Source organism: Tachysurus fulvidraco, chromosome 16, assembly GCF_022655615.1.
Source record: "Tachysurus fulvidraco isolate hzauxx_2018 chromosome 16, HZAU_PFXX_2.0, whole genome shotgun sequence".
Taxonomy (NCBI): Eukaryota; Metazoa; Chordata; class Actinopteri; order Siluriformes; family Bagridae; genus Tachysurus; species Tachysurus fulvidraco.
The window spans coordinates 5,396,472-5,411,566 of NC_062533.1; the positions used below are offsets into that span (position 1 = coordinate 5,396,472).

Genomic DNA, 15,095 nt, shown 5'->3' on the forward strand with positions numbered 1-15,095 from the left:
TGCAGCAGTGTGAGTTAACATAGAGCTCACGAAGCAGGAGCACACAAACTCCAAACTACATTGACACTCTGCACATTTCTTTAAAGCTAGTATCAGCTAAGCGTAATCAGAGTTACACTGACTGTATACGCGTCTGCGCTTCCAACCACAGCAACTTACTTATCAGTCTGATCGCTAAACGCCAAACCTTCATTCAAACCTTCAAATATCATTTGGACATTCACATCACAGTGACAGGACTTGATCAGACCGGTTAACAGACACAGTTTAAATCTTGACTGCCAACCGAACCACAACCGAAACAATAGATTTAAAATAAATGAACAAATAAATATGCAAATCAAATTACTTGGTGTTTCTGAGGTCTGTGAGTGGAAGTTTAAGTACATATAAGCGTAGCTAGTCCATGCACAGTCTAACCAATGTGCAGACTACTGTACACCAGTATGATCCTGAACAGGTAGTCTGAACACTGGGATGACGGAGCAGGAGATGGTTCCATCCCTTCCTGTCACTTTCTGACTCTCTCTCTTTCTCACTCACTTCCTCATTTCTTTCTACCTACTCTGTCGCTCAGCCCAATTCTCGCTGGCTCAGACTTTCGCAGGAGGAGGTGGAAGATTAAAAAATAAACAAGATAGAAATAGTCTCCTTCTTTGCCTCCATCTCTCACTGGCTTCCCGACGTTGGGAAACAGGGAGAGCAGGGAGACGTACACCAGAGCTCCATTGTCAGTTTTGTCCTGTTCCTGTCTCTGAGACGCCTCGGTCCTGGAGTCGCCGCGCATTTTCCTGGTCGCTGTGGTCGAGTATCCAGTCTTGACGTGGCACATTTCACTCCCGTAGCCGGCAGTCTGGCAGCACATTTAGGGAAGGCATTGGTGAAAAAAGAGTGAGAGAAGAACGAGGGAGAGCGGGCGGAGAATGAGAGAGCAAGAGAACGAGAGAGAGAGAGAGAGAGAGAGAGAGGGAGGAACCTGCTGGCCATATAAGGGTTGATAGGACCCTGGGGGAATTGATTTTTTGGATCCTCTGTTGCCATCAATTTTTTTTTTCTTTCAGACTTTCAATCCTCTGCTACGATGCTCTGCTGTCCACACCTCCATCAGCAGTTCTCCAGTTCTCTTGTCTCCTCCCATGTCTAACTTCTTTCTGTACTTTAAGTACACTTCTGCACATTTCCTCTCTCTCTCTCTCTCTCTCTCTCTCTCTCTCTCTCTCTCTCTCTCTCTCTCTCTCTCTCTCTCTAAAGCGGTACCAGATGTTGTAGTCTTAACGCCAGCTCGTCATTTCTGAACTTTTTTTTTTTTTTCAACCTCTAAAAACTCCAGCAGGAAGTGGGCCTCTGAAAGGGAAAAAAGAGAAAGTTTTAGAAGGGTACAGACTAGGAAGGGTGCAGGGAGAAGGGGGTTGGAGTTGGTTTGGTGGGGGGCTGAAGAAAAAAATGGAAAGGGCAGAGGATGTGATTTATTCTTAGCTGATCTCCCTTTTTTTTTTTTCTTCCTTTAATTTATATTGTGTATTTGCACCATGAAATCACAACCAGTTTCCTTCTTCGCTTCTGTCCATCTACACCTTTGGTTCTCTCCGTCTCGGAGACTTCTCCGCTGCGTCGTTATTCACAGTGTAATCCAAGCCGTTTCCTGAGACCCCAGCCCCTCCTAGACAGAAGAAGGGGGGAGCGGGTGCGAGAGGGGGAAGCTGCCCCCTCTTTTTGAGAAATGTTGTGTTTTAGAGGCTCAGGCCGAATAATGGCTTCCACATGTGGGCCTTCTCTTTCTATCTTTCAATCCCCCTTTCATTCCTTTTCTCTCCCTCCCAAGTCTTTTGCCACTCACCCAAAATCTTGCAGCATCCCTTTCAGTACGCTTCCCTCCAGCTATGCTAACTCTGATTACACGGATATAGATCACTCCAGCTGTGGGACTCTTTAGGACCAGCGCGACGCTGCTTTTGGGCTGGTATTAGAGCTGATTGGTGTTAAACGTAAAATTGCAGCATCTGTTAAACGTTCTCACATGCTTTCATTTGCTTCAGGTTGTGTTATTTGTGTGTTTAGAGGGTTTGGTTTTCAAAGGAAGAAATAATCAAGAAAAATTCCTTTGGCAAATTCCAATGCCTACACGACCTCATACACTTCAATCATACAGGACTTTATCTTCTTTTTCTTTTCTTTTCTTTTCTTTTTTACTCGCTGGCTACAATTATATTCATTGGTTTTTTTCCCCTCGACTGAAATATATACATTTTTTTTCCTACGCTCTTGAGTATGCTGTCAGTTCATAATCCAGAATCTTTACTGATATTTTCATTTCGTTTCCAGTTTACATTTAGGGACAAACACACTGGGTGATCTTATTCTGTGTGAGCCTTAGACACTACAGAGGTTTCGTCGACAGACAGTTAACGAAAAATTCTTCCTTCAAGGACGATTACTTCCAGATTCAATGAACAGTGCAATACATATTGATATCAGTTTTATTCCTAGTGAGGTTTTTCTCACCTGTGACCTCTGCACTGTGTGTGATCTTTCCCCTTAGGAGAAGGAGAAGAAATACATGCTGCCTCTGGACAACCTGAGAGTGCGCACTGTGGAGAAGACCTTCATGTCCAGCAAACATGCCTTTTCCATCTTTAACACAGAGCATAGGTCAGTTGTGGATATACACACACACACACACACACACACACACACACAAGCACAGACAAACACAGAGACGGGAGGGGTTTATGTAGAGAGGGTTTACATTTGTGTGGTTGTCAGAAATGATCAGGCTGTAGACTGGGAAATGGAGACACAGCTAGTTACAGACAAACCACACTTTAGTGACTCACAGCTCAGGATTCACACACTGACCAGAGTGTGTGTGTGTGTGTGTGTGTGTTTGTGTGTGTGTGAGTCTTGCCACTAATAAGAGGTCATGACACTCGCTCAGAGCTGCACAGTGATTTATCTTCGGGCGGTTATAAAACGGATTCGAATTCATAAGAAAACCCGTAAAACTCGACACACACAACATTTGACAAACGTTCCACCCCGTTCTCCATCGCAGCGAATATCACCAGTCACCCCGGTCCGTCTCTCCTGTGTGTCTACGGTCTCTGCTATTGCTGCTGGAATTTGTGTCTGTTCTTCTGGCTGCTCTCCGCTTGGGAGTTTCCCGGACAATTATTATGCTAGACACAAACTGGGAGCGCAATAGATTTAAAAAGTGCTGTGTGTTATATATTCACACACACACACACACACACACACACACACACACACACACACACACACACACACACACACACACACATGCTCAGGTCAGCATTCACATGCCAAAGAGATGCAGTACAGTACTCTTGAAACTTGGGGGATTTACACGAATGTAAAAGCAACCACATGCTATACATTTCCTCTCAGAATCTCTCACTCTCACACACACATACACACTCTCACACACACACGGGCAGTGCTATAGGACCTGCTGACACATTCCTGGCTAGTGTCTATCCCCCTTTCCCTCTTCCCTTAATCTTAGATTCTTTCCTAAGCAGCACAGCTCGGTTTCTGATTGTGGGTGTGGCCAGGACTAATTAGAGATTTAATACGAGGGATTGCTATGTAAGCAAACACAAATCCACACGGATTAACTCACATAACTTTTCATAAATGCGCACACACGTAGCAAACTACTTGCACTCCGCGGAAGTTAGGAATTCTTGTTCTCGTGTGTTTTCTCTGAAACAGAACATCTCAACTTGCTATGCTATAATGTACCAACTTACATGCACTCACGCACACACACACACGCACACATCTCTATGCCAAAGGTGGTGTCAGGGGGCAGACTCCACTCTGTCAGCGAAGTCATTTGGGATTTCGGGACACAGGACAACACACTCCAACATAAAAACTATCTTAGTATTAAACAGTGACTCACACAGCCACACACTCACAATTGTAGTATTAATATGTTTTGGAAATGATGTCCAACTCCAACAGCATGAGAAGGGACAAAGTGTCAATGTAATGCCAGTAGTTTTTTTTTTTAGAAAAATGGTGTGTGTGTGTGTGTGTGTGTGTGTGTGTGTGTGTGTGTGTGTGTGTGTGTGTGTGTGTGTGTGTGTGCGTGCATTTTTTGTGGTGTGTGTGTGTGTGCATGCATGCATTTTTTGTGGTGTGTGTTGTGTGTGTGTGTGTGTGTGCACGTAATTTGTGGTTTGTGTGTGTGTGTGAGAGAGAGAGAGAGTGATCATTTGGTGCTCATGTGCGATGGCATGTTGCCTCTATGGCTCTGGTTGTGGTCAGAAAAGGCTCAACTTCAGAGAAAGCAGCGGAATCCGGAAACGGCGCAAGAACATTTTTTTAGACTAATCATTGATTGTTTTGTTGATTTTGTCTATAGTAACACATTTGTAGATGCATTTTGAAGTTTTGCTAACTCGGACCCATAGCGTGTGTCAACACAGCGTGTAACTTCACACAGCCGACTCTGTCTGGATTGGAACGGTTCTGATAAAACAAGCTGTGTAATTTACGTGATTGCCAATTCTATGTAAATTCCACTTGTGCGTGGCAGAACTATGCCTTGTGGCTGAACATCGGTTATGAGAAAATGTGTGCAGAATCCTTTTAAGTTTCAAAACATAAAACTGTGTTGTATTTTCCGATGCAAGTACTGACCAGAGAGCATGGAGGAATTCAGCTGAACAAAAGGGGAGCACATAAGTGCTTCCCCACTGGATTGAACTAGGAGCCATGGTGAACCTTGACCCTTGTGAGGCCCTGACGTTACCTGCTTGCCAATGTGCCGCCATATTGCTGTATCTGCTATAGTCCCTTATAGTTGGCGGTTTGATTTCCAACTCCACCCTGTATCTGTGAAGCTTGCATCGTCTCCTTGTGCTTCAGGGATTTCCTCTGGCTCCTCCAGTCTCTTCTCCAGGCTAAAGACATTCATTTGATCTCTTGGGAAGCCAAGAGAACAAAATAGGAGGTGGGATATGGCATAATCTCTTTCCTGTTAATCAGTGGCACATCCCAATCGTGGCCGACTGTCAGCTCATGTATGTGCATGAGTGTAGATAGCACTTTCTTCCGAGTGTGTTACGCTGCCCTGTGATGCGGCGGGGTGACTTCTCATGGCTCAGCGGAAGCATGTGGTTGTTTTCACTTTCCCCGGGTTGTATCTCTAATAGGGGAGGGCTGGAAGGTGAGTAGAATTAGTAGGTGATCAAATCTAGAAGAAAAAGAAAAAAAAGATTTTTGGGTAATCCTTTAATCTCATTGCTGAAGTGTAGCTGCTTAAAAAAAAAGCACACACACAACCTGGACAGATAACACAAACATGTACATATTCCTGCCTGTAATGCATGGCGAGATGGGTTGTGTGTGTGTGTGTGTGTGTGTGTGTGTGTGTGTGTGTGTGTGTGTGTGTGTGTGTGTGTGTGTGTGTGTGTGTGTTCACCTGCTGTTAGCTTGTGCCCAGGCTTTGTGTACTTTGTGATGCTAGTATGAGGTGCAGCCAGAAACGGACCCATGTTGTGGAGCAGCCTGACAGCTTCTCGCCCCACAGGCGCAACAAACCCGAACAACAGGCTGCGCAAACATGGTGGGGGCGAACGGTGGTGGGTGGGTGTTGGGGGGTGCACAAAAAGAGAAAGAAACAACACAGTCATTAGAGGGAATGTGTAACAGATGGAGGGAGCTGGACTCCAGATTACTGCTTCATGGAGCTATGCCGGCAAGAGACAAACCGAGGAGGTGACAGCAAGGAAGGAGGAAAAACATAGATGGGGGAAAAAGGCGACAGCACGAAAGCATTCCAAACAATGTCAGATTATAAAGATTGTGAATAAAGGAAGAGAATGGATGTCAGATGTAGGCCTGATCCCAGTTGTACTGAGTGACCTTGTTTGTTTTGTCAAGCCTGTCATGACTGTGTGTGTGTGTGTGTGTGTGTTGCAACCATAGGAACGTATATAAGGACTACAAGCATCTGGAGCTGGCCTGTGACTTGCAGGAGGAGGCAGAAAGCTGGAAAGCCTCACTGCTGCGTGCTGGAGTCTATCCTGAGAAAATAACAGTAAGACAACAACAGTAATCCTCAACCTGTACAGCACTGACCTGTAGTGTATACACACTGTACACTGCCTGCTGCTCAGTCAGGTAGCACTGAAAACATAGCTGAATCATGTTCTAAAGGTTTACTCCAGGTATATAATATATCCTACTCTATCTGTGTACACATCTACACTTTATAGAACCAAGTTGAAGCAGAAAAGTCTAATGAACAGGCAAAACGTTAATAGATATGAATTACAGATGTATTACAGATGTGCAGTGTTAGATACATTGATATCGAATAAATATAATATATAATGTTAGGGATAGATTCGATTAGAAATATAGATGATTATACTCCTCTGAAACCCAGCTCAGTTTGTGTTCAGCACTCAGAGACGAGAAGTTTGAGTTGACGGCTTTGAATTTATCGACTTTTCCCGTTTAACATGGTTTTATTTTTGAGAGTGAAATGTGTCTCTGTTTTTCACTTCTTGTAGGTCAAAGTGCTTTAGGTTTAGGGTTTAGTTTGCCGTTCAATTTTAACTTTAACACTGAATCTGCTCTGTATTTAGTCAGAATTTGTCTTTCTTTTAGGTTTAAACTACTAGTTTTGAACCTTTTAAAGCAGCATGTGACTACACTTGATGCCAAATCTTACGTTATGAGCTTTAGGGTTATAGAGATTAGATTAACAGTATATAATTGAGTGCTGTTGTGTAATGCAAATGTAAATGTTCTTGCATTTTTTTTTTTATTATTTTTTATTTGGCACAATCCAGTAAGACTTCACTCTCGTGTTCTAGTTGGGGATTTAACCTTTTTCCCAGAGTGTTTCCGAGCATGTGTTTTCTCTCAAGCTCTTTTTTTTTTCTCTTTTTTTTTTTATTGAATATTTGTACTTTTTCTGTTCACTTCTGTTCAGAATCCTCTCTCGGAGTTGTAAATGTCTGTCACTTCTCTGAGATGGTTCAAGAGCAGGAGTCCTGTGTCCTCTGACTGTGACCTCCCTGAATGTGTCTGAGTCTCTTCTAAATTGTCTTTCTGTGTCCTGTTTCGTGAGTGTGTATCTCTCGCTCTGCCACTTGGCCAGCAGACTTCAGGTTCTTTACCGGCTGCTCCACCATCAGCAGGCCGCCTGCATTCCTCAGCTCTTGTGTCACTGTGTTGAAGAGAAGAGAGAGGAAAGAGGGGCGTTAATGTCTGTTTCTAATCAGCCCCCTCTCTTTCTACCCTCTTTCTCCATCTCTCTCTTTCTATCTCTCTCTTTCTCTCTCTCATTCCTTCGTTCCCTCTGAAGTGGGGGGACTTGCTGAGTGATATTAGAGTTCTGTCAGGGTTCCCCATAACTTGTTTTGACATAAGTCTATAGAACAAACCTCTTCCTGTCTCTGGATGTATTTTTCCTTCTGTTTCTTTCTCTCATTTTTTTATTGTCTCCCTTCTAATCTTAAACAACCTTGTGGATAAAGTTTGTTTCTATTTTTCACTCTCATAAATTCTCTCTCTCTCTCTCTCTCTCTCTCTCTCTCTCTCTCTCTTTCCCTTTGTCAGTCGGATGGTGACATCTCAGAGCTTGATGAGATCTTATTCGTGGATCCACAGTTTGAGAGGCAGGTGGAGACCATCCGCAGCCTGGTGGACTCTTACATGAGAATCGTCTACAAGAGCATACGGGACCTGATTCCCAAAACCATCATGCACCTGATGATCAACAACGTCAGTGATAGTTATGCTTTTCCTCTCTCTCAACTAAAATCAAATATAAATGACAGTTCATCAAATTAAATTTTATTCGTCATATACACATACAGAGTACGACATGCAGTGAAATGCTTTTGCATCTGTCCGGTATTCAAACATAGGGAATGCAAATTGGGACTAAAAAAATAACCCAAAGGAGGTAGATTAATAAAAAGTATAAACTATATAAAAAGAAACTATATAAAATATGAAAATATAAGTGAAAAATAAGGTATATAGATATACATAAATGCGTATGGTTTTAATTATTGTCCTTAAAGTGTCCTTATGCAGTATGGTGTGTGTATAAAGTGGTACTGTGCTGTGGAAGTCCAGCGTTAACGTGACAGTCCAGAGTTAAAGTGTCAGTGCAAAAAAACAGTGATGGGTAGAGGTCCAGTACTAGATCCAGATCCTGGGTGTTTCCTGGTTTAAACTTCGAATGGCCTGTGGGAAGACGCTTCTCCTCATTCTCTCTGTGTTTGCTTTCAAGGAGCGAAAACGTTTCCCTGAGCACAACAAAGAAAAGAGTCCATTGTTGGGATGGCTGAGATCTTTTACAATCTTCCTGGCCCTGGTCCAGCACCATGTGCATTAGATATCCTGCAGTCATATCATAGTCACTGAAAATACTTCTTCTCATTGGTTGACAGCTGTCTAGTAAGAGCAGATCTAAATCAATGCTTCGGATACCGTGTAAGCATGTCACTATGAAGACCATATATAATAATTAGGTGTATGTTTACCATCCAAACTACGTATATGACATTCAACCTAGCAGCTAAAACATGTCCTCTCACTGTTTTGTAGGAATGAAACAAATGTTGTGTCCGAAACAAAAATGAATACTGATACGGACAGGAGGTGGAGTATAATGGAGGGTCGCCACGTTCTCAAATCACATACCCACTACGAAAACATAAAAACTAAAAACTGCAGCCAAAACATTTCTCTTTATATTCAACAGTGGCATTCATTTCTGATTTTCAGTATATACACCAGGTGGTTAAAAGCATGTGGCTACCTGTGTCTGTGTCTACCCAGATTGTCTAGAATGTCTCTGTATGCTGTAGTATTATAGATTCACGTCACTGAATCGGAGTGGCAGAAACTGTTCCAGAACAACAACGTACCTGTGCACAAGACCTGTGCATGAAGACGTGACGTGAGATACGGCTAAGTACGGTCACCCATACTCAGAATTTGTTCTCTGCGTTTAACCCATCCCAGAATTTGTTCTCTGCGTTTAACCCATAAGCACACACACACAGCAGTGAACACACACACACACACACCGTCAACACACACCCGGAGCAGTGGGCAGCCATTTATGCTGCAGCGCCTGGGGAGCAGGTGGGGGGTTTGGTGACTTGCTCAAAGTGACAAAGTCTCAATCATGGCCGGCCCGAGACTCGAACCCACAACCTCAGGGTTGAGAGTCAGACTCTCTAACCATTAGGCCACGACTTCCCCAACATGTGGTGTTAAGGTTCGAGAGAAGAACTCGAGTGACAACCCTGAAGTTTGCAACGCTATTAGAAGATTTTAGCCTAAGTAAACGTTCCAAAAATTATATTTCTGTGAAAACAAAAGAACTGTGTGTTTATAGTTTATAGGACCCCACAGCAGCACTCCAGGAGTTTGTCCCATGCCCCTTTTCCACCGAGGCAGTTCGAGTGCTGGTTCGGAGCCAGAGCCTAATTTAGAACCAGTTCTTTCTGTTTCGACCGCCAAAGCACTGGCTCTGAACCAGGAAAAGTGGTTCTTAAGTAGCACCAAAACGTTGCTGGTCTAGACTTAAGAACCGCTTGGGGCGGGAGCTGGGGGCGGGGCTACTGTTAGCGCATTTGATAATGTACCTTAAGTTTACTAATGTTTAATACACTTTTACTTTACCGTGATATGATACATTATCAGCACACATGATAGTAGGTAGCTACATGCTAAGGCTAATTTTTTTCTGTTAACGATAAATAACGTTATGTACTTTATCGATTACAACCTCCGTTTATGCAGATTACACAGAGATGCACGTACACGTTTTATTCGCCGCGTTTGGATGCCAATGTGGGTTCGCAAAGCCATGAGCATTAACAGTAAAGCAACATCCGCCATTGTTGTTGTGTTTGTGTTTGCCGCTGCTGCGCTAACGTTGCTGGGACACGTTACACATATACAGTGACGTCACACTCGGCGCTGTGATGGCTCTCTAGCCTGTGGAAAGGCAAACCGGTTCTTAGAAGGTTCGCCAGTGGAACCAACTTTGAACCAGCTCTAGCGCTAGCTCTGAACCAGCACCCGGTTCTTTCCGGTGGAAAAGGGGCACCAGTGTTATAGTAGATTCTGATAGATACAAATCTGTTATATTTTATGAATTTTTTTCATCAAGCAGTATTTTCCAGTGAGGGTTAATCAAAACAAATAAAAAAAAAGCTAAACTTATGTTATAGACCACACTCACTTCTGAAACCCAAATACAAAAACAGATACAGAATATTTTTGAGCAGTAAAGAGATCGAGATACAAACACAGATAATGTACGTATTGTGTTATATCCCAACTATGCTGAGGCTCATGGCTAAGATCTGTGAAAAAAAATAACAAAGAGTAATCTTTGTAATCGGTGGGAAAGTTCTATTTTTAAAGAATAAACAGTACTGAGCATGCTGTAATAGGAAACGGATGAGTGTGTGGTATGATGTGTTACCTGTGTTGATGTGTTAGTCAATTTATATGTGTAACTTGTGTATGGTGTATTACTCCTGAAGTACAGGGTTCGCGCTCGTTTGTAGCAACATCGACGTTTCAGTTTATACGATTTATTGTCTTCTATAGAAGAAACTTCTATACACTGAATATCAATGTACTGACACAAACAGGTTGCATATCATCAGCATGTCAAATGTTGTGTATGCCATGAATAGTTTATCCTCTAACGCTATCCTATATAAATACATCATCAATCATTTCACCACCCCTTTGGTTATATATTGACCGTTCATACATAAACTTTGTGCTTTCACCACTTGATTAAACTTAACAGGTCCAACTTCTCACGCGGTAACATACTTTTTCGAAACGTGGTGTTTAGGCTGTAAATTCTTTAGGCTTCTGAGAATACGAAAATTTTCCACATCTCTAAAATAACAAATTGTGCAGTTGTTTGCTGACATGTGAGTGGAACCAGTACTACAGTAACTGAACAGATCCACAGTTTCTGATTGTTTTTGGGTTTTGCAGAGTAGCAGGTGATCGTGTGGGTTAAAGCAGAGAGTGTACAGGATTATAGCAAAGTGTAAAGCTTCAAAGTGCTACATTAAGGATGACGGGTTACTGGCACCTCCGATGAAGCCATTTTTATTGCTCTCTCTGATTTTTCCATCATCTGCATGATGCTTTTTTAAGAATCAAGTTTTCTTCAATAGCTTCCTACATATTTGAGATATAATTTAAAGGTAATTATGGCACACAAATTAGTAACAAGAAGGATCAGACTAGTTGGTGGTCAACATTCCCATCCACGCCATTGGCGTCAATTTGGACTTGTTTCATACTTTCTGTCTTTTCTTTTATTTCCATTATCATTTTCTGGCTTCCCATCATCCCTGCTTACTGTTTTTCTCTCTTCTTCCCACAGGTGAAAGAGTTTATCCACTCGGAGCTGCTGGCTCAGCTCTACTCTATAGGAGACCATTCGGCTCTGATGGAGGAGTCTCCGGAGCAGGCTGTGCACAGAGAGCATGTGTTGCGGACTCACTCGGCCCTGAAGGAGGCGTTGTCCATCCTCAGTGAGATCTCCACATCTACACTGTCCACCTTGCTTCCAACCCCTGTAGAAGGTCCTGGACTACTAAGCAGCATTGTTAACCACAGGTAGGATACAGTCCCGGAGTCAATCGATTCCGAGGTAGATAAAGGGTTTAAATCATGTTGTGTGGTAGATTAAAGTCAAAATAAAATGACTGGTGTGGATAATAAAGGGTTTTTGTGTATGTGAAGCTGAACAAACTTAATTAAAAGAACACCAACAGGAAGCTTCCCTTTTGGTTTTATTGCTGTAAGAGTCAAACACAGTTGGATGCAAGATGGGTTTTCTTAATCCTCAAAATATTCCATTACAAAAATATAGCAATAGCTCTGAGGGGAAAAAATACAAGGAGAATCCACACAAATCCCTAACAAGAGTAAGGTTAAATCACACTAAAACATGGCCAGGGCCATGACAAAACAAGAAAACACATCATTAATAATGTTTAATCTACGCAAGCAAGACACACAATCATTTATACGAGACATCATGAACGTTCTTAAGGCAACTCTCATTCTCTCTCATTCCTCTCTCTCTCAGATCTCCAACAGTTCTCTGTGCTTCTAAAAAGACATCATCTTGTGCCGGTCCTCCGACTCTCGGTGCTGTTCCTTCTGCTCCTCCAACTACTCCTGTCCTTCTTCTCCCATCTTGTTCTGCTCCATCTGTCCCCAAAGTCCCGAAGAACAAAGACTCGCCTCAGACACTGACACGCCCCAACCGTATCGCTCCCAGCATACCCAGGTAATGAATTACTGAGCACTCGGTTAATTCATGCTCCTGACTCAGGTTCTACGCTCAGTATGAATCCTATACGACACAACGTATACAGTACTTCAACTAGCTCACTTTTTCTTTGGATGGTTATGATTAATAGCTCTAGCTTAACAAAGGAGGCTCTTCCTGGAATGATTTGTGAATGAAAAATCCTCTCTTCTACATCGAACCTTTAAGATGCAAGAAGTCGTCATCAACTGTCAGATGGTGAGTCTTGTGTGTTTCAGCAGGAGCACTTAAAAATACTTTCGCAGAACTAATTATCGCAAGAAAAATGCCTTTTTATGTAGGTAATTAAATAGAATCATCCAGACTTGTGTAGCTGATGGTGTGCTGCAGCCGGTCACAAGCATTTACGCACTCATTTAACCGAATTCAGCTCGTCACAAACAAGAAGAGATTTCACAGCCCAGCTTGTTTAGAGGACCGGACAGAGTAGCATGTGTTTCATTTACAAAACACGGTCCAGAGTCTAGTACGAGTCCAAAGCTATAAAGCGCCACTTCAAATTCACAACCACGTAATTATAATATATATGAACTAATAGTTAACGATTAAGCATTAAAAGGTAAACTCCTGTCCCCATTCAGTCATGTCAGTCACTTATCCAGAATTTGATGCAGCTGGACTTGACTGAGTGTTGTACTGAGTGTACTCAGTAGTCTAGTTGATTTCAGAAGGTTGGTTAAAACGTTATTAAGCACACTCAGACGTTTGGTTACGGATTCAACGCTCAGCATTTAAAGCGGTCAGAAACTCGGTCTAGCCAAAGGCACATGTTTGGGAACTCTGCGAACTCACTCTGTTTATTCCCATCCAAAGTTCTGAAATCATATCCATCATCTACGACAGCTAACTCACAGGGATTTGTTTGTGTTTTTTGAGAACGAGCTTCAGTCATCAGCACACGCACTCCATCCCTCTACACCTGAATAAACTAATCAAGGTCTGACAGCAGTGTACAGCGTAATAGTTTGGGCCTCATGACTACACTGTGGCACAATCCCAAACTGCCGCCTGTACCATATAGTGTATATCAGTATGTAGCACATCCTGCAAAGCGCAAACTACAGACTTTTACCACCTGTAAACTCTGGACGTGAGAAGTGCATGAGGACCGTCGGTCGTACAGCATTTACCGTCCGTGCCAAATGTTCGAATAGAAATGTTCTGAGAAAACAATAGCATACCGTTTCTCGGAGGACTTTTCACTATTATACTCAAAGGACTCTTTTTGCGACGGGAGTGAAATATGAGGCTACCTATCTGCACATCGAGAAAATTTTTACCGTACTGTTAACGTTCCCAGAACTATAATGCTGGCTCTCAGAAACTGTTTTCACCATGAGCAGATTTATGACCAGAAAACTGTTTATGTTCATAAATCAAATTTAAAAAAATACAGAAGAAACACACACACACACGCACTGAAGTTTGTCTTCTTATTCTTGTGAGGACCTTCCATTGACAACTACTCGTACCTCAGTAACAGAAAAGGAAACATTTTGGTTCTTTTAGGTTTTGTTCTAAAGCAGTTGTCCTCATAGGGACAAACTAAATGTCCCCACAATGTCAAAACTTGATATTTCTGTCATTGTCGGGACATTTGGTCCTCTTGAAGCTATAAAAACATGGCCACACACACACACACGAATTAAGATGCCGGCACAGTGAGGACAGAGGTTACTTGAGCTGGGTGGGGGTCTACTGGAAAATGTGTTTTTCATATTTCTTTTTTTTTCTTTCTTTTTTCTTTTTTTCTCTTCTTCCTCCTCCCCCCCAACATTCAGTACAGCCAGCCTCCATCCCCTTCCCCCGCTCATGCGTTGGATGGCTGAATCCAGTCAGCACCAGCTGTAAATAAACACTTCTCACGTTTCATATAGTTATTCAACTGTATTAGGTTTTCTACGGGTTCTGAGATTAGTTAATAAGCCCGTAAAGCTGTACTCAAGGTTTGTTCGAGCGTTCATACTCGAGTGATGTCCATGATGTTCGCTGTCCAGTTTGGGTGTCACTGATCCAAGTCTTTCTTGCTGCCACACCATTTTCCCTGCACTTATTTCTTTCTCAATGTTTTTTTTTCCCTTTGGCTGTCCTTTCATTTGCTTTCTCCCTCATTACCTCTATACTCAGAAAAGGGTCATTTTGGACCTCCACCCTTTTTCAACTGCTTATTCTCAGCCAACCAAATCCCCCTTTTCTCTCTCTCATTTCTCACTTTTTCCTCACTCCATCATACATTCCAGCTCTCGAGCATCTCTCTCTCTCTCTCTCTCTCTCTCTCTCTCTCTCTCTCTCTCTCTCTCTCTCTCTCTCTCTCGCTCCCCCCCCACCTCTCCTATGCCCTTATTTTGCTCTCTTAATTTCTTTTGCAGTACTAGAGTATATACAAATTACACACTCTTTGCAGTGTGGCTTTTCTCCTTTGGCTCCATGTGCTTCACAAGCCATTAAACGCTGTTCGCCTGACCCAGTCATCTTCTTTATAATATATTTAAATAAGAACGACCTGCATGGTTATAAGGTTAGTTCATATGCTTGAGTCTGAGTTTCTAATTACTATCAGACAAGATTACTAACTAATTACTTCCTGTTTTTCTCCTTCTTTAATATGACATTTTACTAAAGGTTTCTGTTAACATACTGTTATAGAAGAGTAATTATTTGTAGTCAATCCAATTTATGAGAGTCGTGTGTGTGTGTGTGTGTGTGTGTG

General features: G+C 42.4%; 1 protein-coding gene across 6 annotated transcripts in view; it reads left to right on the forward strand.

Moving 5' to 3' along the window:
- The window catches only part of dnm3a (dynamin 3a), a 32,826-nt gene that overhangs the window by 15,186 nt on the left and 2,545 nt on the right, over positions 1-15,095 (forward strand). For 3 of the 6 annotated variants that reach the window (XR_003444451.2, XM_027171245.2, XM_027171246.2), the window contains 5 exons: positions 2,540-2,649; positions 5,959-6,070; positions 7,603-7,767; positions 11,429-11,664; positions 12,140-12,343. Coding sequence is in view for 3 of the 6 variants with exons in the window: in XM_027171245.2 (XP_027027046.2) it covers positions 2,540-2,649; positions 5,959-6,070; positions 7,603-7,767; positions 11,429-11,664; positions 12,140-12,343 (827 nt within the window). In the remaining 3 variants the exon portion in view is untranslated. Of the gene's footprint in view, positions 1-2,539; positions 2,650-5,958; positions 6,071-7,602; positions 7,768-11,428; positions 11,665-12,139; positions 12,344-12,476; positions 12,584-15,095 lie in introns of those variants that run through there. The other 3 variants (XR_003444452.2, XM_027171247.2, XR_003444453.2) reach the window with 3 other exon arrangements.